Source organism: Tauraco erythrolophus, chromosome 21 (genome assembly GCF_009769465.1).
Source record: "Tauraco erythrolophus isolate bTauEry1 chromosome 21, bTauEry1.pri, whole genome shotgun sequence".
Lineage (NCBI taxonomy): Eukaryota > Metazoa > Chordata > Aves > Musophagiformes > Musophagidae > Tauraco > Tauraco erythrolophus.
The window spans coordinates 11008100-11032858 of NC_141485.1; the positions used below are offsets into that span (position 1 = coordinate 11008100).

A 24759-nucleotide genomic window follows, 5' to 3' on the forward strand; every position below is an offset into this window, starting at 1 on the left:
CACGGGCTGCGAGTGGGTCTCTGCTCCACCGAGGCCGTCCTGGTTGCAGGGGGGCCGCCTGCCATCTCGCCACCAGCCGCAGGGGAAACTCGGCTCCGGCACCTCCTCCTGCTCCATCCTCACTGACCTGCTGTCGATGCAGCTGTTTCTCTCAGATCTCAGTCCTCTCCAGGTGAACTCAGCCCAGTAGGCACCCTGGGAGTGGGGCGCTCCCCGAGTTCCCCAGCCAGTTCCACCACCACCATCCTCCGTGGGCAGCGCCGGCCCGACGCAGGCAGTCACCCGGCCGGGAGCCAGGGAGCGGGGGCAGTGCCCTCCTCCCTTCTCTGCTCGATCCTGGGCGAAGCACCTTTTCCCGTTCCTTTGTCCCGACTTAAATAGGGCAATTCGCAGAGGCGCCCTATTGGCTCAACCCCGAGGGGGATGGCAGTCTGATCTGGTGGCCAGAACCAAGTCTAACCCGGTTCCAAAACCAGGGAGGTCACAGGGAGCAAAGCCCCTCTCCTGCCACCAGAACCCCCTCCCCCCATCAAACCATGACAGCTGCCAAGTCCATCTACAATATTTCTCTATCCCCAACCCTTTTCACGCAGACACCAGGGGGTAGTAAGGGGAGGGTTATTCCTTAGTCTTGGGTTTAAACAGGTTCCTGCACTCAGCTTTCAGAAGAAGGTTGGGCTTTCAAGCATCTGCGAAATAACTTCCGCTTCTCACCTTTCTTTAGTGCAAACAACACACATTTCTGCCATACAGGGGCAACACTTCCACCCCACTGCACCAGTACTGCACAGCTTGAGGGCAACTCCTGCCTTTCATACTCCACCAGCAGCCACATGCAAATCCAGTCATCGCTTCAAACAACATGTGGCTTCTTCCTAAGCAAATACAAATGACTACTTTGAGTCAAGTCCTGCCTCAAAAAAATGAAGGACGTTGTTATTGTTTAAGACTTTCAATTTTAAGAACCATAACAAGTCACAGAACTACTGGTTAGGAGGGGCTCCTGCAGGTCTCTAGTCCAGCCTCCTGCTCAGAAAGGACAATTGCCAACACTGGACAAGGGTGATAATGGCTTTACTTAAAAGACTTGAAAGCCTCCAAGGTTGGAGAGTCCCCCACCTCGGCTGAACAAGCTTCTTTTGATGTTTAACTCGAACCTCCCAAACAGAAACCCATGTCTGTTGTCCCTTGTTCTACCATGGCAGGTAGGTATCCCGGCACAGACCGACATGGGGTTATAACATTCTCACACAGAACCTTCCACTTCTTGCTGAACTCCACATGCATCTCTTGGCCCAATAATCATGTTTCTCAAGGTCCCACTGAAGTAAAGCTGTGCCACTGAGCATGCCTGCCACCCTGCCTGAATTAGCATTGCCTGCAAAGTTGCTAAGGGTGTGTTCAGCATCATTATCTCCATCATCTGTTGATGGAGATGTTGCACAACATGGGTTCCTGGATCAACCCTGAAGCACTCTGCCAAACTGACCTCAAGCTATTGACCACTATCCTTTCAGCATGCCCAGTCACATTCCAACTCATCTAGCAGCCTGGCTATTCAGAACAGACTGAATAAAAACAGTTTGAAAAGTGCTCAATGCCTTAAGCATTAAATGTGAACGCTTTTGGCTATAGCTGTAACAGTCTTCTATGGTTGTTATGGCCTTCCAGACAAAATTCGACAGCCTACATGCTCTTCACTCATGCAAACCACCTGTACCCAAACTCCTGCTGTGCTGGAGTGAACAGGCAGCCATGGAGATCTGCAGCAGCTCTGGCCCAGCCACTCAGGCAGCACTGCTGCAGGCATCCTGCCTTAGCTCAGCACCCTCCCCACACAGCTGCAATGCAAAAGAAACATTGAGGGTAGGGAATGAGACCTGAACTTCCTTACAGACCACCCTGCCTCGAGCACGGACAGCTGCGCTTTGCTTGGTCTGAAGAAAGATGCACTACTGACACCAACTACCTCCTCCACTGACTCCTCTCATCTTCCCAAGGAAAGCTTCCCCTACCAAATTGACATCGTTTTTCCCTGTCCCACTACAGCACCTTCACTGCTTTGCCCTGGACGAGCTCTAGAGCTGCGATCAGCCCCCAGCACTGCACGTGTGTGACAGGCAGAGTGCAGCCAGGGCTGGTCATCCCAGCTGCTCCCTGTCCAGCTCGGCACAGGAGCTCCCAGGGAACTGGCTTCCCTGGAGCTGCTAGTCTGAGAGCGCAAGATGATTCAAACCAGCCACTTGATGAAAACAAAGCTCATGAGGTCCATAACTCGAGTTATTTTTCCACCGATTATGTAACTCCAACAAATGAGACAGTGCAACTCTGCTCTGCCGACAGAAGGCTTTTTTTGCCTGTCGCATTTTTAATCCACTGGGTTCTCTCTGTGCACAGCCAACATAAACAAATGGGTTCCCAAAGTGACAGCCAAGACTAAGGCTCATCTTGCACATTTTATGGATGCTTCACTCCACTCCTGCTGCTCACGCAGCCTCTGCTGTCAGTCAGGAAGAGCAGAGTCCTAGACTTGTCCTGCCAAGCTGGCCAGCCCTCCCAGCACACCGAGCTGACCTTGGCAGAGGAACCAAGATTATCGCCTTTGGGAAAAAAAGAAAAACCCCAACCACATAAATATACAGGCATAGATACATAATGAATAAACGTACTCGCAAGGAGCACCTATGGGAAGCAAAATACAATACTTCTCAGAGGTTCTGTGTAACTGCAGCTTCAGTCACAAACAGATTTACTGAATAATTCCTGAAAACAGTAATACTCTGAATGCTACTGCTTGCTTATTAATGAGAAAAACACAATCTAGAAGCTTCAGAGGTAACACGAAAGCTCCCAGGCAATCAAGGCTGGGCAGTATATTTCCTACCAGGTTAGAGGTTGATTCTTTTCACCTTCTACCTGCCCTCACTTCCATGTAAGAATCAAGATTTCACGTCATCCAGGCCAGCTTTAACAACTGCAGAAGCCTCCATGCACACCAAGGAAAAGGATATGGCAAATACCAAGATGCACAAGAGGCAACTCCACTCTACTCCTTCACAGCAGCAATAAATACCCAATGGCTGACTAGTGTTATGTCAAAAACAAGGCAGAACATCTCGGAGAACAGTAAGTGTGCCACAAAAGTTTCTTCTCACTTACCCATCTTTCTGATATTGTAAGTCTCATGCCTCCTTTCCAGCATTTCACAGAAGACCAGAACGTTTTCAACTCTGCTTTGCAGATGTTACTGCTGGTTAATCTTCCAAAAGGATCGTTAATGGGGAAGAAGTGGGAGAAGTTACCTTTGAACTGCTTGATCATATTCTGATGGTTCTCAATAGCCTCCTGTAAGATCAATTCAGGTTGGTCCATCTTCCATCGCCACTCTGTGCCCACTGGATTTGTATGGTGTCTGAAGGAAAGAGAGACAGAGTTATTCGCTGTTGTTTGTAACATACATGGAAGAACCCATCTGTCACTGAGGACTTTGGCACTGTTTAATAACATTAAAAGCAACAAGAAATTGCCAGCAATATCCTGCTTCTGACACAACTTCCAGATGTCAGCTTTGAACACCATTCTCATATCCATCTCCTTCCAGGCTCTGGTCTCCCCAGAAGGAAGAACGGACCTTACAGTTTAATATAAACATATCTATTTTAAATCACAGGTAAAGGTTTCTAAGCTAAAATGATGCTCTGCAGCCAGAAAGACCCCTGTAAACAAAGGAAAACTGGTTCTACCTCCTCTTCTGACCACAGCTACACAAAGCACTGGAAAAGGAAGGTCCTAAGCCGTTTTTAATCCCATTGCAAAGGTACCAACTGACACGTGAGAAGGACAGGATGTGTTTCTAACCCAATGTTTCTGTAGTGCTCTGGCAACAAGACAGACAAGGGCAGACTACTTCCAACTATACGAAGAGACTAGGAAACCTGCAGTGTGCCAGAGACACATTGCTGGTGGATCTGGTTAATCTCCTGGATTTACTCTACAGGGGCTTCTTATCACTTCTGAGATCCGCTAGCTACTGCGTGACTGACACCCAAATGCAAAAAATAAAACCCAAATGTTAATTTCTGAGCCAAGCAGATTACAAGATAAAAACCACTGATTTTCCATCTGAGGGGCAGCTTGTGTCACATTGGGTTAGGAAGCCAACCTTCCCTACCCAGAAAGGACCACTGTACCCATATTTTCTTTTCTTCAAAAATGGAAAAAGCCTATCCAGGCAAATCCACCCCAGCACCTAAAAGATTTATGGAGTTTCTCTGCATTCCCTATTTCATTAGCACGCGAGATGTTACAAAGCTGTTGTAAGTCATCTGGAAGAAAACGCATCCTGACCAGCAAACGAAGCATTACGAGCAACTGGTGGGGGACCCGTCATGCTCGTGCCTGGACAAACACGACCCAGAGAGACCCCGTACAAGGGCACAGGCCTCCCCCTGGGGACAGGGGTTTCCCACTAACTTTGCTGCACTGAGACTGGCATTGAACAGCGATAATTCAAGCCTTTAAGTATCATCCTAAGCACATCAACAAAATTCTGTGCTTTCACCTCCTTGTTCTCCCTCCATTTTTTCCTGCTTTTTTCCAAAACATGCTACAAAAGTTCCTCCACTTTTCTCCTACCAATTTTACTGCAGCTCAGAGAACAATTTATTTAATAGAAGAGCAGCATATTTTTCAGTATCTTTCAAAATAGCCCTATTAGATTAACATAGCTCTAGATGAGAAAATAAGATCAAGCAACATATACTTCTGAAACTGTTTTCTGCCCAGTTGACCTCTGTTTCCTTTACCACTCTCCATCATCCCTGGAAGTCAGCCACGGAGACCACTGTGAGGTTACCAGCCACATTCAGCCCTCCAGCTACACAGGGCATCAGGACATGATGCCCAGCGTGTAACTAAAGAAGACAAGACAAAGGGAAGCACTTTCTCAGAATGAGGTGGCTGGTCCAGTGCTCACCAAAGACAATCAAAAGACTCCCACTGACTTCTCCAAGCGAGAAAGACCTGCAGCTCCACGTTTTGACAGGTCTAAACCACACAAATTTCTAGACCTGGCATCAATAAAGACAGCCCTTTGGTGGCCCTAACATTTTGTATTGGGTTTGCATGGCAAGGTTTTGGTAGTGGGGGAGCTACAGGGGTGGCTCCTGTAAGAAGCAGCTAGAAGCTTCCCCCATATCCAATAGAGCCAACGCCAGGTGGCTTCAAGATGGACCTGCTGCTGCGACGGTGGTAGCACCTCTGGGATTATGTGTTTAAGACGGTGGAGGGCGGGGGTGGAATGCATAATGGCAGCTGAAGAGAGAAGTGAAAATATGTGAGAGAAACAACTCCACAGTCACCCAGGTCAGTGAAGAAGGAGGAGGTGCCGGAGCAGAGATTCCCCTTCAGCCCCTGGTGAAGACCATGGTGAGGGCAGGCTGTGCTCATGCAGCCCATGGAGTTCAATGATGGAGCAGAGATCTACCTGCAGCCCATAGAGGACCTAACACTGGAGCAGGTGGATGCCCAAAGGAGGCTGTGACCTTGTGCAAAGCCCATGCTGGAGCAGGCTCCTGGCGGAACCTGTAGACCTGTGGAGAGAAGAGCCCAGGCTGGAGCAAGTTTGCTGGCAGGACTTGTAACCCCATGGGGAACCCACACTGGAGCAGTTCTTGAAGAACTGAAGCCCATGGAAAGGACTCACGTCAGAGAAGTTACTGGAGGACTGTCTCTTGTAGGAGGGACTCCACAGTGGAGCAAGGGAAGAGGAAGAGTGTGAAGAGTCCTCCTCCTGAGGAGCAAGGGGCAGCAGAAACCACCTGTGATGAACCGACCACAACTCCCATTCCCTGTTCTCCTGTGCCACTGGGAGGGAGAAGGTAGAGCTGGGAAGAAGGTGGTTTTAAGATTTGGTTCTATTTCTCATTATCCTACTCCAATTTGTTTGACGACAAATTAAACTAATTTTTCCAAGTCAAGTCTGTTTTGCCTATGATGGTACTTGGTGAGTGATCTCGCCCTGCCCATATCTTGACCCACAAGCCTTTCATTATATTTTCTTCTCTCCTGTCCAGCTGAGTGGGGGAGTGATAGAGCATCCAGTCAGGGTCACCCCACCACACTTCATCTGCTTCAAGAGTAAATATTCAAATGCTGTTCTCAAACTACTTTGCCATCTCAGAGATCCTTTATGCTAAAACAGCTTTGCTTTTTGAATTTCCTTTCCCCCCCACCTCCCTGTCTGCCAACATGGAAAGTTCTCTGAATACCAACTATAAAAGGCATTTATAAAACTCTTACATGTTTAACTACATAACTTGTAACCTGTATATTTAATAGGGCAAGTTGGCAGAAAATCAATAGGCTCTTGCTACACACTGGGCAGCTATTAATTATTAGTGTCTAATACAGCCCTTGAATTTTTAACACATTCTAACTGTTTAATAAACATACCAGGTCATGTCTACAAAGCGGCTTATTTGGCAAAAAGCAGTTTCTCTCCTGGTCAGGGAGCAAAAAAGTAATGTCTTGTGGCTGATGAGATTGTTTCACAGTTCTCAGCACAGACAAATTTCACTGTCACCCTCCCATTTCCCTGCAGGCTCTGTGACCCTCCGCATCATCTGCCTCACCAGCGACTCAGAAAGGGCAACAGAAAGGGCTTCTTCAAATACATTGCAGGTCAAACTAACACTAGAGGCAATGTGGGCCCCCTGGTGAATGAGGAGGGTACCCCGGTGACAGAGGATGAGAAGGCAGCAGAGTTACTGAGTGCCTTCTTTGCCTCAGTCTATACTGCTGGAGGCTATCCTGATGAGCCCCGGAACCCTGAGGCTCCTGAGGAAGTCAGGATAGGGGAGGAGTCTACCCTGGTTGATGAGGACTTGGTTATGGACCAGTTAAGCAACCTGGCCATCCATAAATCCAAGGGTCCTGATGGGATGCACCCACGGGTGCTGAGGGAGCTGGCGGATGTCATTGCCAGGCCACTCGCCATCATCTTTGCTAAATAGTGGGGAACGGGAAAGGTGCCTGAGGACTGGAGGAAATAAAAATGTCACTCTGGTCTTCAAAAAGGGCAAGAAGGAAGACCCAGGTAACTATAGACCGGTCAGCCTCACCTCCATCCCTGGAAAGATAATGGAACAACTGATCCTTGGTGCTGTCTCTAGGCATATCGAGGATAAGAGGGTCATTGGGGGCAGTCAACATGGCTTCACTAAGGGGAAGTCGTGCTTGACAAACCCGATAGCCTTTTACGAGGACATCACCCAGCGGGTGGGTGATGGTAGAGCAGTGGATGTGGTCTATCTTGACTTCAGTAAAGCATTTGACACAGTCTCCCACAGCATCCTCACAGCTAAACTGAGGAAGTGTGGTCTGGAAGATCGGGTAGTGAGGTGGGTTGGGAACTGGCTGAAGGATAGAAGCCAGAGAGTAGCGGTCAATGGGACAGAGTCCAGTTGGAGGCCTGTATACTGTGGAGACCCTCAAGGGTCAGGACTGGGACCAGTATTGTTCAACATATTCATCAATGACTTGGATGAGGGAATAGAGTGCATGGTCAGCAAGTTTGCTGATGACACTAAACTGGGAGGACTGGGCGACACACCTGAAGGCTGTGCTGCCATTCAGAGAGACCTGGACGGGCTGGAGACTTGGGCACGGAGAAATTTAATGAAATACAACAAGGGCAAATGTACAATCTTGCATCTGGGTAAGAACAACCTCACGTACCAGTACAAGTTGAGGACTGAACTGCTGGGGAACAGCACAGGGGAAAGGGACCTGGGGGTCCTGGTGGACAACAGGGTGACCATGAGCCAGCAATGCGCCCTTGTGGCCAAGAAGGCCAATGGCATCCTGGGGTGTATTAGAAGGGGTGTGGTTAGTAGGTGGAGAGGTTCTCCTCCCCCTCTACTCTGCCCTGGTGAGGCCGCACCTGGAATATTGTGTCCAGTTCTGGGCCCCTCAGTTCAAGAAGGACAAGGAACTGCTGGAGAGTCCAGCTCAGGACCACAAAGATGATGAAGGGAGTGGAGCATCTCCCTTGTGAGGAAAGGTTGAGGGATCTGGGTCTCTTTAGCTTGGAGAAGAGGAGACTGAGGGAGGAAACCTCATTAATGTTTATAAATACGTAAAGGGTGACTGTCATGAGGATGGAGCCAGGCTCTTCTCAGTGGCATCCAATCACAGGACAAGGGGAAATGGATATAAGCTGGAACATAGGAGGTTCCGCTTAAACATGAGGAAGAACTTCTTCCCAGTAAGGTTAACAGAACACTGGAACAGGCTGCCCAGAGAGGTTGTGGAGTCTCCTTCTCTGGAGATGTTCCAAACCCGCCTGGACGCGTTCTTGTGTGATCTGATCTAGGTGGTCCTGCTCAGGCAGGGGGATTGGACTAGATGATCCTTTGAGGTCCCTTCCAACCCCTGACATTCTGTGATTCTCTGATTCAAGCCTTCAGCAGGTAATTGTGCACAGCATTCCCTCCCTTCCCAAAATAAACACAAGCAAAAAAAAAAAATCTCAACCAAAACCACCACACACAAGAGAACCCCTTATTTTATTAGAGATTCCAGGTGTGAAACAGGTTTGATTTGACACTCCAGAGCCAAGCCATCACTGCCACGGCCACCCCATCACCGTGGAGTGATGCAAGACTGCACAAAACATGACGGGGAGCTCCCAGCTCGCTCCCGTTCTCCCCTGGCTAACAAGACTGCCTCCAACCCAGACCTATTTGCATGCTCAGACCTTGGATCTACCAGTATTATTTGCCAGCGTTACCGAAGTGTCCCTGGCAGTCAGCCCTCGGAATGTGCCTGCTTCAGTGAAGCAGTGCAGCCCTCTCCCCCACCACTTGCGTATTATTTTAATAAATCAGCTTTTGCTTTATATCCTCTTAAAATGGTCACTCTTCTGTGAGCAACACTTAGTATTATGAAGTCTTTCAAGAGACTTTGAGGGAAAACACAGCCCATTTACTCCAGTGATCAGCTGATGGCTGTCGATACCTGGTGAGGAACAGAACAGGAGTGAGGAAGCGCTCGCGGCAGTGACCATGAAAGGACAGAGCCCACAGTTCCCACGAAGGGATGGGAGGGTAAGAGCAGAATAAAAACAAGAGATTTCAAGAAGCAGACTTCAGTGAACCCTGAGAACCGGCAGGTGAGATCCCAGAGGAGAAGAGTTTAAGGGCAAAGGAGTTCAGGAGAACCGGTGGTTTTTTAAACCCTGTTAGGCAGAGGTACAAACTGCGGCAATAAAAAGCAAAGATATGAAAAGTAACAAGAAACTAAACCAGCAGAATCACAGGCTCTTCCGCAACCTTGCAGTCCTCCAGCTGAAAATAAAAGGAAGAGCACAAGAACACAAGGTCAAGGCACAAAAAAAATAATCAGATACAACTAGCAAAGGACATACAAAACGGCCAAGAGTGACTTCCCCTGAAATGATGTAAGGAGTAAGAGCAAGATCAAGAAAATAGCTTGTCTGATGCACAAGCACACAATGCTGCACGTTTCTCTGTGATGACAAGAAACCTGTTTGTACCTTTTCTTCTGCTTTCAGCAATAGGAAGAGCCCAGATTGCACTAGGAAGAGGACAGGTTAGAGATATTTAATCTAAATGAAATGTTGTCACTAGGATGGTTAAACTCACCCTAGAGCATGCTGGATGAATTGGCTGACAGTATCAGAGTCGCCAGCAATAAGCTGAAAGTTTGTGAGGAGCATGGAAAAGAGATTTAAAACACATGGGAAGAGTGCAAATGCAATGCCTGCCTTTGGCAGGAGCCACAGATTTCTACACCAGCCCCTCTTAACTGGGTACCAGGTACCACCTGCAGGAACTACCAAGACACATGTAAGTATTTCATAGCCAATAATTTGCTTATATTCACTACTGATGCCATAAATAAAGCCTTCAACCAGGCCAAGACAAGGAAAATGCACGCTGCTATAGATGAAAAGCATAGATTTCAATCCTGCTGCTAAGCTGTTGGCAGGGTACTTTTTCTTCCTATCATAACCCTTTTACATAACAGGAGCACAAGCACTGCCCAGGGTACGCTGGCAATCCTCACAAGACAGACACTACTTTGGGGACTAAGTGCATTTACAGCGAGCTTACCCCCAGGCTTCTGCACCCAATTTGGCAAAGCAGCGTGTCACTAATACTGAGAGCCACCCTTTGGCACAGCACTGAGCAACTGGTGCAACCTCATTCTGCACAAACATCAGGCACCAACACCTCTGCCAACGCTCCTGCGAGATGGCACGCATGCCCCGAGCTGAGACAGTCACAAGGGTCTGCTCCCACCTCACCTGATGGAACACATTAATGTTTTCTCCTAGAAACGATGTCTTCTCTCAAGCTCACAATGTGCGCTGGCAGCCCAGAAAGCCAACCGTGTCCTGGGCTGCATCCAAAACAGCGTGGGCAACAGGTCGAGGGAAGGGATTCTGCTGTCTACTCTGTTCTTGTTGGACCCCACCTGGAACACTGCATTCAGCTCTGGAGTCCCCAACACAAGAAGGACATGTTGTTGCCAGAGGAGACCACGAAGATGATCCAAGGACTGGAGCACCTCTGCTATGGAGACAGGCTGAGAGAGTTGGGGCTGTTCAGCCTGGAGAAGAGAAGGCTCCAGGGAGACATTCTAGCAGCCTTCCAGTATCTAAAGGGGCTACAAGAAAGCTGGAGAGGGGCTTTGGGAAAGGGTGCGTAGTGATAGGACAAGGAGCAATGGCTTTAAACTGAAAGAGGGGAGATGTAGATTGGATTTAAGGAAGAAATTCTTCTCTCTGAAGATCATGAGGCACTGGAACAGGTTGTCCAGAGAAGTTGTGGCTGCCCCATACCTGGAAGTGTTCAAGGCCAGGTTGGATGAGGATTTGGGCAACCTGGTGTAGTGGAAGGTGTCCCTGCCCATGGCAGGGGGGGTTGGAACTAGATGATCTTTGAGGTCCCTTCCAACCCAAACCATTCCATGATTCTATGAAACACTTCAGGTTATTACAGTGCTGGCAGAGCAGCACATAAGGGCAACAGGACTTTCTTTTCTTTTACCATTGACAGGGGCATGAACTAGGTATATTCTATGATGTCCTGTTCTCCACCCCATTTATACAGTTATTTCAAGAGCTCCTGGAAGACAGGCCCAAAGGGCAACAAAACAGTGAAGAATCGAACCTGAAGGAAACAACGAACCTTGGGTTACAATATAATAATTCCGTAAACAAAACAAACCACAAACTGAAGCACTGAGACACAATACTATTAGCAGAACAAGGGCTGGTGGCTGGAGATGCAAGGAGACTCTGAGCTTTCAGGCTCTGGCTCCAAGTTTTACAAACCTGCAGTGTCAACTCCTTTGATATCATAATATTTCCCATTTCTCTGAAGAATTTAGCCTCTGGAGTCACATTACTTAATGAGAAGAAGCTTTTGTTTTAATCTATGTTTTCATTTTCTTCTTAATTTTTTTAATGACCTTATTAAGTACCTGTCCTATGAGAGATTAATTTTTAATCTCTTCATTTTGTAGGGCTTACTGTGATCACTGGCTTTTGGCCACACACTATGTAGATCGTCTGGACAGAACTTCAGCTGTTTTCTACCATATGAGCTAAAGATGAAACCTTCAAGTAAGGTATAATCAAAGTTACAGAAGAAGAAATATGAACCAATTTCTTTACAGGATATTTCACTGTCTGGTTTGTCTCTTCCTCAGATGCAAAAGTAATAAACCCTATTAATTTAAATCTTATTTAGCTGTTCCATGTCTCCACAATAATTGATTAGGCTTTAGACACTCGGCCAGAAAACATAATCAAATCAGGTTTGCCTGGTGATTGTGGCATCATACAGTATCAGAAAGACTCAGTCCCCACACTTGCTCTAATTGATTAAAAGATTTGGTCACTTGCACATTTCCATTTAGACAATTAAGCTAAAGAGACACTACAGACACAGCGAGACCAGCCGAGAGCAATAATGGATTGTGACAGACTAATTTTGTGGGGAGAATTATGACTTAGGGATGTTGCAGTAATTAAAGCGTGGGGTGTTTTTTTTCCTCCCCTTGTGCTCTTGATGCAACAGCCTCAGGAGTTCAAGAGCACGATTACTGCCTTGCAGGAGGGACACCACACAAACAATGTGCTTCTTCTGCCCTCTGAAGAAGCTGCCACATTCTAAACCTGCATCACCAAACCCTCAGCCAGAGGAGAGGCAGCGAAGCAGGAGCCAGCGGTCACACCAGTAAGCGGGCACTGTGACAGGAGTGCCCTGTCCACCAGGGACGAGGAGGAGGAGGAAGGTCTCCAGTGCAGAGTCAAGCTACATCTCTTACAAAAACCCCTAAATTTGAGTGTGTTTGGATGCTGGCTCCACCCAGAGATTCCTGGTTCAGGGCCAAAATGTGTCAGTCCCAACCAGCCAACTACGATGACATCCAATTCCCAGGGAAAGCAGCTGAACCACAGCATTCCTTGCCAAAGTGAGGAAGAGAAGAAAAAAAAAAACAGGCTGGCTCCTTGGCCTTTTCCTCAGCGATCCTGGGAGATCCGCAGTGGTTATGCAGTTGGAAACACTGCCAGACTCTAAAAATGTCAAAATCCTGAAAGAAGAGATCAAGGAAAGAAAAAGAATCACAGCAGTCTTATCTGTAACTCAGCATGCAGAGCTGCACGACGTGACCAGCAAGGCACAAAACCTGTATGAAAAACATTTTGCCAACAGTAGATCACAACTATTGCTTCAAGTCTCCAACAGCACAGATGGTAACTACTAATAAGAAGGTAACACGTTTATCCTACCCAGCCACCGGTGCCTGCAATTCTATATATAGTCCCACATGATTAAGAACCTGCAAGATATGGTGGGTTTAAAATAAAAAGCAGATAGCCAGCCCTGGCTGCAGGGTTTGTGAACTGTGCTGACATGCAATCAGTAGGGAGGAGAGCGGGTATGGAAATCCCTTCTTCCTACACCACATTAACCTGACCAGCACAGCTCACAGCCACACGAAGTCTGTAGCAGCCCAAACACAGGATCTGAAAAAGCAACCAAAGTGATGAAAGCTGCTTTCAGCAGCAGTTCTGGTTTATGTCAAGCTTCAGGTGTACACAAAGCAAGCCTTGGGATGAGTCTCAAACCGAGCCTCAAGTCTTCCAACTCGATAGAGGTCTGGGAAGAGCAGACAGACAGCTGCAGCCCATACGGAAGAGTCAAACAACCGCAACCCATTTCACCCACAGAGGTAAATAAATGAGACCATTTTTCAGCACAGTCCCCTGGCAAGCTGCTTCCTTGCATTCAGGTTGTTTCCATTAGCAAAATCAGCATTCCAGCATTTGTTATCATTAGGGCTACTGTTTCCAGGATTCCTCTTAGAAGTGACAAATGACAGTTACGGGATGACGAGTTAGAGGCACATGGGATGTATCACACATGGTGATTTATCCCAATCACTGCACTTTCCAATTTACACTTGTTTGACTTCCCTGATTCAGTCCCATACTCCAGACACAGGCTGCTGCTGCTGCTGAGAAACACCAAGGTGGGTCATTTTGAAGGGGAACAGCGTTAAATGGTCTGCAGTGCAATACTAGGAACAAAATGCCTCATTCTGACGATGTTATTGCTTTCTGTGTGCTGTTTATGATGTACCTTCTGTTTAGGGACAGAGGGACAATAATATGCATGGCAATCTTCTCCCTACCGGTACAGTCACCACTGCAAAATTAAATGCACCATTACTAGCTCATACATGGGTGAAAAAAAAAAAAGACGAGACATGAGCAGCACATTTTTCTTCTCGGTCATTAGTTGCTCTGAAGAACAGCAGCAAAACTCGCACATTAAACATGCTATTTGCTGTGCCCTTTCAAGCTAGGATGTGATGAAAGCTCATCAAGAGCACCAATTAATATTTTGGAATAGACTCCCAAATGCAAACTTAACAGGATGACCTGTGTCTAACACTTATACTTACCACTGACATGGGAGACAGCTTCAAAACGTCTTCAAAATCATGGCAATCTTTTTGCACTGAAGCTGTCATTTCAATATTCTCATGAAATATTTGCATTATTAAAACTTGAAGACTATGAAAGGGAGAAAGTGGTAGGCAGAGGAATTTGGCTGGGTTTGCATGGCAATAGTGGGATGCTGGACACTCACGCTTAGGGATGGAATGGGTGTTACTGGCAGCCAGCCCCTAAGGTAGGCATAAATAGCAAAGGAAGTGCAGCCCCCATGGTTCGAATTAACTAGCAAGGTAGAAGACAAAGGAGCTCAAAGAATAACCTCCACGTCCTCCCACTCAGTACACTTCCACGTCACTGCTTTTATTTCAGCTGAGCCTCTCAGTGTCTCTCACCGCTCCCACCCCGCGCTGCCCCAGCCCAGCAAAAACCTCCCCAGGGAACCCAGGCGCTCCGGCGAGCAAGCAGTGCCAGAGCAGCTCGGTTCAGAGCCAGCAAAAGCTCATTTTTCCTTCAGAGAATTAACAATGAAGTAATTGCTCTGAGAAAAGGGGTCAATTCACTGACGAAAATGGAAAGTCATTTATTAACTGCTGGTTTAGGAAGGCAACAAGTCACTAAGTCATCACTTTTCACTTTCTTTTCACTCACTAAGAACGCAATTGAACTGGCGGGGTGAAGGTACCGTAAACAAGAAAAATGGTCCAATTTCAAAACAAAGATACTCATGCTGATTCGCACTGTGGTGGCTTTGCACAACATGAGCCATCCCATCTTCTCCAGAGCACCAGGAGCCATGGAGAGTCCCAGAGAGTGATTTCCAGAGGGAGCTAAACCTCTACCACGTGCTCAGTGCAGGCAGCAGTGGGAACTGCAGGGCTGTAGATGGAGAGGCGTCTGTCTTTTACCTCCCCAATTCCTCCTTCCACTGGTCTCCAGCTAGTCTGAACCTTCCAGGGCCCAAGACCTGGCTGCATAGAAGATAGTTCTAGGGAATGTGGCACTAGGGAGCCCTCAGATCCTCGTCAGCCTCCAAGCTGCGGAGCCCACTCCCCACCACCCCTGACCCAGGGCTCTCCAACAGGGAGGAGCACAGGTAGGACAGAGGAGCAACACCGCTCCCTTCCAAACCCTTCCTCCCCCAATTTCCAAGCGAAAAGGAATGGCACACAAGTAACACTGCCCTACCCAGCTTTGAGGAACAGGATAAGGACGCAGTGGAATAGAGTCCCGATCCCAAAGTAGAACTGCATTAGTATTTTACCTCCAGCAAAAGACGCATTTGTTCGCACAAGCCAGGCTCGGCGTGGCCTCCATGCAGCGGTGGCTCTCGATCCCGTAAAACGTGTGTTTGTAGCAGCCTCCTCTGCCGCGAAGCATCGACTAACAGCAGAGAAAGACACACCAACACCAAGGAAGTTAGAACATGCCTTCCGTAACGAACCGAGTACGGAGGTTTGAAGCGTGCTCCCTGGGCCTGTTTGCAGTTTCCAGCCACCAGTAAGTTCAATGTTCAAAGTCACCAGTGGAAGACACCACAAGCCAGGCCATGCTGCAGAGCCAGTCTGAACAGCGACAGCTGCAGAAAGAAATTCACAGCACGCAGAGCAGTGTACCGTCTGCTTGTTCATATACATCTTTACAGAAAGAAGGTGTTTATGTTGTCAAATTTACAACTGTTTTAGAGGAGAGAAACTTGAACATAATCAATAACTTCTCACCCACCACCACAGCACAACAATGTGCTCTACTGAAGCTTTTAACAGAATCAGCCAACAAAAGATGACACTTAAACTGCAAGAAATATTATTGTAGGAGCCCACTAAAGAGTGACAAGGATCAATTTCAAGGCTGCACTACTGAACACCCAATTCTTTTCATCTGCCTAGTAGACTGTTTCTTCTAGCACTAAATTAAATAAATACCCTGACCTTATAAACCCTCATTCACACCAGTCACCGACTCCAGCAGGATGCTGCACTTTCCTTCCCGGCAAACCAACAGCAGCCTTCCCACTGGGATATAGCTCCTATTTAGCACGCAAGCGGCTTGGAGTAAAGGCTGTCTTGCATTATCTCAGTTAAATAATAATAAATGAGAAAGAATCTTTACTGCTCTCAAGAGAAAATTTGCAATATCACATAGTAGCTTTTAATCTACCTTCCTCTACCTGAAGAGTCCCAGTGATTCAAGAGAATCTCCACTGAACAGTGAGAAAAAAAAAATAGACAGGTTACCCCTAATACATGCACAGTCTTGTTATACAGTTGGAAGATTCAACAAAATGGAAAATGCTGTTTATTCTACCCATCCCTGAAACAACAGAGATCTCAGAAGATTCACAAATTCTCAGAGAGTAAGTTACATTTTGGATTTCATAAGACAGGCTAATCACACTCTTCCTAAAATTTGCAGGTTTTTATGCTCTTTTCCAGAACATGACAGAACACAATCATTTTCATCTGAGATATCACTACGAAACTCTACTTAATACTAATCCTTCTAGCCCTGCTCCTGCTGTCTGCTGATACAAATCTCAAGCAAGCCTCCCGAAAACATTCACACATTGGTGTGAATCCAAGTCAAAGCCACTGTCTGTAACCAATTTCAGCTCAATTTATTAGAATGCTTTATGTTCAATTCCTGCTTAAGCTAAAAATAGTATGGTCCTATCTAAGCACACAGAGCTGCTATTTATTTTGTGAAATAGCTTTACAGTGCTGCATTACATTTTGGTCCTTGAATAAGAATAGGTTTTCTGGTTTTCTCTCTCAGTCACAGCACTGATGTAGTTTGACAAGTTTTTCTTTAAACGTTTCATGGCGTTCTCTGACACTAAAAATGAGAGAAGAGAAAAATATTTGTAAGACTAAACAGCAAAAGCATCAGTGGGATCAGTAAGTCTCACAGATATTCATGACAATGCAGCAGTGGGCTCTTTAAACTGCTCACCAGAATAAGTCTTTTGATGAGACAGTTCATTGATGCCAGGCACTGCAATAAGGAAACCTCGCTGCAGCTGCCCGCGACAGTGATTGCCATTCAAAGAGCTCCTTTCAAAAATAAACAAAGTTAATCATGCAGCAAGAGAGCTGAGAGACCGAGGAACTGACCACTGCCACAGCACAAGAATTAAAGATGTGCTGGCATTTTAATGAGGTGGTGGTTCCCATAGTTTATCATCCCACGAATGCTGAAGGCTGTAGTATGTTACATCAATGTTCCTCCCAAAACGTATAACGTTATAGACCAGCTTGCAACTTCTGAGCCTCTCAGGGACCTGTAAAGACCAGTCAAAGCAATAAACTTACTCAATCAGCTGAAGTTTGTTCTCCGGGGCTCTGTGCCTCTGCTGGGAACATTCCTAAGTCTGCAAACTACTTGAAAAGCTACTGGCTTACACAGCCTACACCACACACCTGAAGGGCTTGGAGGATGATGGCTTTCATCTATACGAGTACCTACACACACAGACATACTACACACTACTATATTCATACACACCCATGCTCACATAGAGTAATATTTTTTAAAAAAAGTAGCATCAGAGAATGGTTTGGGTTGGAAGGGATCTTCAAGATCATCCAGTTCCAACCACCCTGCCATGGGCAGGGACACTCTCCACTACACCAGGTTGCCCAAAGCCTCATCCAACCTGGCCTTGAACACTTCCAGGGATGGGGCAGCCACAACTTCTCTGAGCAACCTGGTCCAGTACCTCACCACCCTCAGAGTGAAAAATTTCTTCCTTAGATCCAATCTAAATCTCCCCTCTTTCAGTTTAAAGCCATTGCCCCTTGTCCTGTCACCACACACCCTTGTAAAAAGCCCCTCTCCAGCTTTCTTGTAGCCCCTTTAGGCACTGGAAGGTCTCCCCAGAGCCTTCTCTTCTCCAGGCTGACTCTCTCAGCCTGTCTCCATAGCAGAGGTGCTCCATCCCTCGGATCATCTTCATGGCCTCCTCTGGACCTGCTCCAGCAGCTCCATGTCCTTCTTGTGTTGGGGACCCCAGAGCTGAACACAGTACAGTCCCAGCATTAACAAGTGACAGTTACCTCGCTACCTAAATCTTCCTCGACAAATGCTGAAAACCAGTGGAGGAGCACTGACTGTCCCAAACCAGATACACCAGTCACAGAACAACAGGTCCAAACATCCTTGTGTGCCCAGTCAAGTGTAATGACAGACTTAGCTTTGTTTCAGAAAACCTCACGCTGGTGACAACTATCCCACTTTTCTCTGTGGTCTTCTGCTCCTGCCGTACATTTCAGTAGGCAGGAGATATTTTAGCAGACAGCAGCGTAACAGGAAAAGCAACAGAAAATGATGTTCCCAGCTCTTTGCCACGGTCACATTCTCACTCTTTGCAGTGCGATTTTAATAGCTTGAAACGCAAAACTACGACTTGGAAGATGAAATTTGTTTTCATGCAAGTAATACCACATTTTTAAAGGATATTTCATCTGGAAATTGTAATATCTGAACAAGTCTCTAGGTTTTTTAAATTTATAAAGCGAGAAGAGAAAAGAGAGCATACCTTTGTCCATCGGCAGAGCTTCACCCCAGAATGGCTCCCAATCAGCCTGTAACCTGAAAACAAGAAACCAGTCAAACCCTCCATTTTAACTTACAAATATTGAACAAAAAGCCTATCGATCAGTACACAAAATTATTAAGCATCATCAACTCAACGCTGCTCCTGTCTGTTGGCCCGAAGTCGACACTACCACCAGGACATGGGTGCCCACGCACAGCACTCTGCGTTTGACCTTGGCAGCCTGCACATCAGAGCAAAGGCCATGGCCACCCAAGGAGCTTCTGCCAACTCAAACCCATTTCTTTGAATGGGAGATTTATTTATATTCCTCAGTCTTGTTTGAATCAACAGGGGGTGGCCACAAGACTTTTCCATAAAACAGGATGGCAGACTAACAGGTCTAGCTCAGTGATGTGAGACGTCTGCACTCACCCAAGGGACAGCACATGGGAGGCAGCAGGACATGGAACCAGAAGCATCTCTCTGGCCCTAAGCAGCCACCCCAGGACCGACTCTTCCCCAGGACCAAGGAGACACATTCCCAGTGCTCCTCAGCAGGTCTGACCAAGCCTGGAGAACATCTGAGTTGCAGAGCAGTTGTAAGAGTGGAGGAAGAGAGCTGAAATGCAGGGCTCAGCTTGAACCCAGACTTCACAGGTTCACCAGTTTCACCAATTCCACCTCCGTTGGCTGTGGCAGAGCCACAGTGAGGGAGCTGCTCCTCCATGCCCAGACAAAGGCTGATTTCACATCACTTCCCTGTTCCCCAGCCAAGATCAACACAATTTCATTTAAATTTATTGGTCCAGGAGGATTAATTCCACAACGTTCGTTAAGCACTAAGTATTATTATTACCCAAACTGCTTGAGTTGGGTTATTTTCCTCTTTGAAAAAGTGCTTAGAGACCAATATGTCTGAAGGATTAAAAGTCACTTCAAAATCAGCATAAAAATAAGAAGGATTTGAGAAGCCTGACTGTGCCATTCACACAGTCGTGTTTATACGTCAATGGTCTGGTTGTCCCCAAACCCAGCACGTCTCAACTGGCTGCTTCAGGCTGATGTTAACATTAACACTTTCAAGGGAAATCAAGTTTTAGATATCAAGTGTCCTTCCTGCCAACCAGCATGAACTTAATAGGGAAAAAAGCCTTCTGTTCAGCAGAACTGGCTTTCACCTCCTACAGCGAAAAGTGGCACAATCACCCCACCCTGCTCATTTCTCACCGTGCATCTCTTGCCCAGCAAGATCCCATGGGAGTGCCACTGCACCCCGAAGTCCCCTCCACCTCCAAAGACACAGAGCCAGCTGGGAAATACAGTGAGAGCAGATGCCACAACAGCTGCATCAGCTAAAAATCAAACCATGTGAAGACACACATGGCTAACAAGGAATAATACAGCATGTAGAGCACTCTGCCACTTTAAATCCAGCTGAGATCTGCCCAGTCTCCTCTTTCTTCTTGACCTGATCTTTGTTCCTTCCTCCTCGCACCGGTTCTAACCTTGATGAGGGGTTAGGAAACATGCAATTTTAGCCTGATCTGTTCCCTGAGATGACTCTCCAGGAGGCTGCATGAACACTGGAAGCTGGAGAGGAACTTTTTGCAAGGGCACGTAGTGATAGGACAAGGGGCAATGGCTTTAAACTGAAAGAGGGGAGATTTAGATTAGATAGAAGGAAGAAGAAATTCTTCCTTCTGAGGGTGGTGAGGCACAGGACCAGGTTGCCCAGAGAAGTCGTGGCTGCCCCATCCCTGGAAGTGTTCAAGGCCAGGTTGGATGGGGCTTTGAGCAACCTGGTGTAGTGGAAGGTGTCCCTGCCCATGGTAGGGGGGTTGGAACTAGATGATCTTGAAGGTCCCTTCCAACCCAAACCATTCTGTGATAACACTTGGGCCAGCACAGGGGAGGTGGCTGGGAGCAGCAAGCAGTAAGGACCTCCTGTTAGATGGTAAAGGGACCAATGGCCAGATTAAGTGAGGCTTTGGCAACTTCAATGTCAGGCTGCTCCCGTGTCCTCAGCTCCCTCTCCCCCTCCAGCTCAGTGGGAACAGACTGTATTTCAACCTTTTCCTCCCTAAACAAATAACCCCTAAACCTCACAGACTTTTTCAGGGTTAAGCCAATAGAGCAAGGAATCAAAACCTGCTGTAAGACAAAAAGCCCTGGTATTTCACACAGCAGATCGTCCAATCCTTTCCTGGACAAAGGCATCACTGTAACTTTGATCAGCACTTCTGACACGGAACAGATTGTCTCCAAAGCCATGTGCACCACTGGGGACACCTTTATCTAGGACTATATGAGACCCAGGAGACCTTGTGGCAGCTTCTGACTGACACTTGCCAGAGGCACAGCCAAGCACACACAGCTGCATTTGGCTGCATCCCATCATTTCCTTCCATCCTGGATCTGTCCTGCTTATTTCTTCTGCATTTCTTTGCAAACAGCTTGTCCAGCAAGGTCTAATCTCAACCAAGACCTCCCTGCACTGCTAGAATTTGTGTCCTTCTGGGATTTCATGACGAGTGTGGAAAAAAGCAATACATTCCTCCTTCCTCTAATACACATGTCCAAGCCAGACTCTTTGCTGCCTCAACCAGCACAGCCTTAGCTGTATTTTTCCCATTTTTCAGAATCCAGCAACAGAATTCATGTAAGATTATTCTCTCACAGATCACTTGCCAGCAGAAGAAACATGACTGCTTTAAAATAGGGTTTAGATCAAAATTAAATTGGAAATAGGACATGCTTGCCCAGATCTGCCACTGAGTTGTTTGAGGGAAAAGAAGAAGCAGCTAAACTGAGCAAGGTGCCAAGCTCCAGAGCCCAAAGCTGCAGCATCTTCTCTTAAGTTACTTAAATAACTTCCATCATGTGGAGCGCCCACAGCTTCCTATAAAGGCCAAGAAAATTGTACACGTTCAACATCAAAACAGAGTCCTACAAACTTCAGCCGGCTTTAGTGATGAGAAGGGATTTACTCATGACCTGCTGCTGCCAGGAGTCACAGCTATGGTTGCAGGCATAAACAGCATATACTTGCAGAACTTCCTAAAAGCACTCTGAGGCTGGCAAAATCGGGTCTTCACCACGTAGGTAACTGGCAGAAAGTGTGGTTACCCCGCTAAGCCATCGCAGCAAACACAGGCTGTGCCATGCTTTTTCACACTTGGAGATTAGATGAAACATCAGTGACCAAGACTGAACACTCTTTACACATCTACTCTAGGTGAGCAGAGTCCTTCCACCTCTGTAAAGCCTGCTTCTCCAAGTACTTGTCTTACTGCTGGCTAGTAACACAGGCAGCAAAACAGTTCGGGCTAAAAGAAAGTACAAAGGGTTAACAAGAACCCAAGAACAAAGTAGCACTGAGTTTCAGACCAAACATGGGAGAAAGTGTTTGAGAACCAGTCTGAAGGTCTTCTCGTTTTCTTTCCTCACCACAGCTCCTGCTGGACGACCCTTCTGAAAGCTCAGGCCAGCTCATCTCTTCCATCAGCTTTGCCACAACTTCACTGTGGCTCTGCCGAGGCAAATGGTGGTTGAAGCAAATCTTACTGGTGGCCCAGAAATCTGCACCTATGTACACCAGGACTGACTGTGAGCACATTCACTTCTTTGCTCTAAAGACTTACTACTTCTGAGCAATAATTCTAAGTGAATATTTGGATACAACACCTTCCAAACAATACAGTGTGCTATCTTGATGGGACTCCGCTCACAGTCCCCATGTATCTTCAGATACTAAGGCTGAACAAAACTAATCAATTATTTCTACAGCCTAATATTTGATTCCTTAAATAATAAGCAGGCTCAAAGCAATCAACCCAACTCCTGACTAAAGGCACAAGAACATCTAATCAGAAGTCTGTGTGTCAGCTGATCCTGCTCTAGATGACAAATTTTCACTGACCTAGAAGTCTGCCAAGCTTCACTGAAATTGTGTCATTTTAAACTGTAAGACAACATGAATTAAGCTTCTAAAGAAGCTTTCGGGTGAAATGAGCGTTATCAAGCAATAACACTAGGCTGATAAACATTTGGTGGTTGCTCGCCCTGATAATCCAACCGGAGTTTCATAGACCACAGACAGACTGCAAACCACAGGGAGAGCCAGCGTTGCAGATGGTGGCCACTCCATTGTCCAGGGCAAAACTCCTCTGCAACTGTTTAAAGCTACATTGCAGCATTTCAACCCTATCATGGAAACAATAGCTTTAAAAGTCCATTCTCTGAAACCCAAAGAATTCACTGAGACACTTTACTGGGCTCTCAGCCACTGAAACAAGACACTGTTACCCATATACTCTGGTCATTTTCCAGGATATCAAGGTATTCTGGTTGTGGTTTTGCTAGTTTACTAGTGTCCTACACATAACAAGTTCTTTTTAAGCTCCTGAATGTGGATCATTTACGTGCATGTCAGCAATTATGTTATTCTGATTTTGAAAGTAGAATAGATAGAGCTAAGATAAACTAAATTTCTAAAAGTACAACTGTCTGTATCAGAAGCAGTATCATGATCTGCACAGTCTGAAAAAAACCACATCTATAAGACAGCCAAACTGAACAGCTTTCAAAGATTGCTGACTATCCCAACATGGTAAAATATCCAGAAGAAAACCCAAAGACACTTACCAGTACAGATCTCCACACCACCAAAGGCTCGTTTCAATAGAAGACTTGAAAGCACAAAGCAAAAGATTTAATTAAGAACGAAGTAGATTCAGTGGTTGAAAAAATCCCCAAAAGGTACAAGAAGACTAAGCCATCCCGCTCAGAGTGCAGTCACCGTAAGCTTGGTAAAAGCCATCCCCATGTCACATTGTGCTTCACAAACTCAAATGACTTTCAGAAGTCTTTTCTTCTGAAAAGAATAATACACAGCAGGCAAGTCACTATGGTTCTATAGAGCAATTTCCTTAAATAAAAGCCCTCTGGTTTGAAGCAATGATTATCTGTTAAAGCTGAAACTCTGTGCAGAAAGGGGAACTGCACATTAGGAAAACGTTTACAGGGAAAAAAGTTTCCAATTTCCTGCCACTTCACAAGAGTGCAGTTTGAAAGGGCCAGAGCCAAAGGTCAGCAACACAGCAGTAATCCATCACCACCACTAAGGACCATTCGAAAGTTGCAACACAACTGCTGCACTTGAGCCACCACCCAAAAGAGAATATTCTGACTAAAGCTAGAAAATTAATATGAAAAAACTAAGAAATGCCATTGGTGAAAGGAATCTGTTCAAATTATATCAGCATTTTATACCAAAATAGAAAGGAGTGGAATCTGGGCAGTGGAATTTCTCAGCTTGCCCAAGCACAATAGGAGAAACCTCCAGTTTCATTTCTAGCATTGCTCAATCTTCAAGAAACCCTTGCCAAGCCCATCCAGACCTACTCTTTAGGTTTTCTCTTTTTTTGTAAAAGAAGAAAGGGCTCTTAAAAAGCACAAAAGGCTTGTGATTTGGGGAAGGACAACTCAAGGCAGGAGTGAGGGCATGAGAAAGGATTACAGAATTGTACCTTGCACGCAAAAACACTGCCATTCCAAAACAGATGGAAAGTTTGGTCCTTCAGTGGAGCTGCTGAAATGTTGCTTCAGATCCTTCTCATCATACAGAAAACGAGGAATACCTTGAACATTTTTAACACATAGTAAAAGCCTTCTAAGGTTAGTGAAAGAAATAGAGCTGCTTCAGCAAACAAGCCAAACCTAACCTAGTATCAAGAAAATGAGGCTGGCAAAGTTCAAGGTGGGAATGCCAGTAGCTATAATAAATTCCACCCTCACAGTTGATCATAAAAGAGCTAAAACACTCTTCAAAACCTTTTTTTCACTTAAACCCAGATGTCCATTTTAATTCAAGAGCAACTTTTCCTTTGCAGCACAAACTGCCTGGGCAGTAGGAATATAAACCCTTCAATATTCAAATGCATAATTTCTTGTCAAACTATGCCTTTGACAAAACAGTCACAGAGACCGCTGGTATTTTCACCTACATCAACCAGTACTGAAGAAAAACCACACGAAAAGCCTTCTGTATCTGGCACCTTTGACAGAGAGCAATGTGGAAAGGTCAGCCAGACCATTTGCTGAGCTGTTGTAAAATGTTTGCCATGAACATTGTCATGTTGGTGACCTCCAACACAAACCTAGCAAACACAGAAAACCACGTCTTCCAGAAAGTGAGGCCATGGGCACCAACAACATGGCAGTCCAT

The 24759-nt window shown here is 46.3% G+C and overlaps 1 protein-coding gene across 1 annotated transcript in view; it reads right to left on the bottom strand.

The window, feature by feature from the left end:
* LOC147527292 (S-adenosyl-L-methionine-dependent tRNA 4-demethylwyosine synthase TYW1-like) overlaps positions 1–24759 on the bottom strand; it is a 121880-nt gene that overhangs the window by 66738 nt on the left and 30383 nt on the right. The window contains exons 9-11 of the mRNA XM_086624537.1: positions 18534–18586; positions 15261–15379; positions 3303–3412 (exon numbers count right to left, since the gene is read on the bottom strand). Of these exons, the coding sequence (XP_086480663.1) occupies positions 3303–3412; positions 15261–15379; positions 18534–18586 (282 nt within the window). The remainder of the gene's footprint in view (positions 1–3302; positions 3413–15260; positions 15380–18533; positions 18587–24759) is intronic.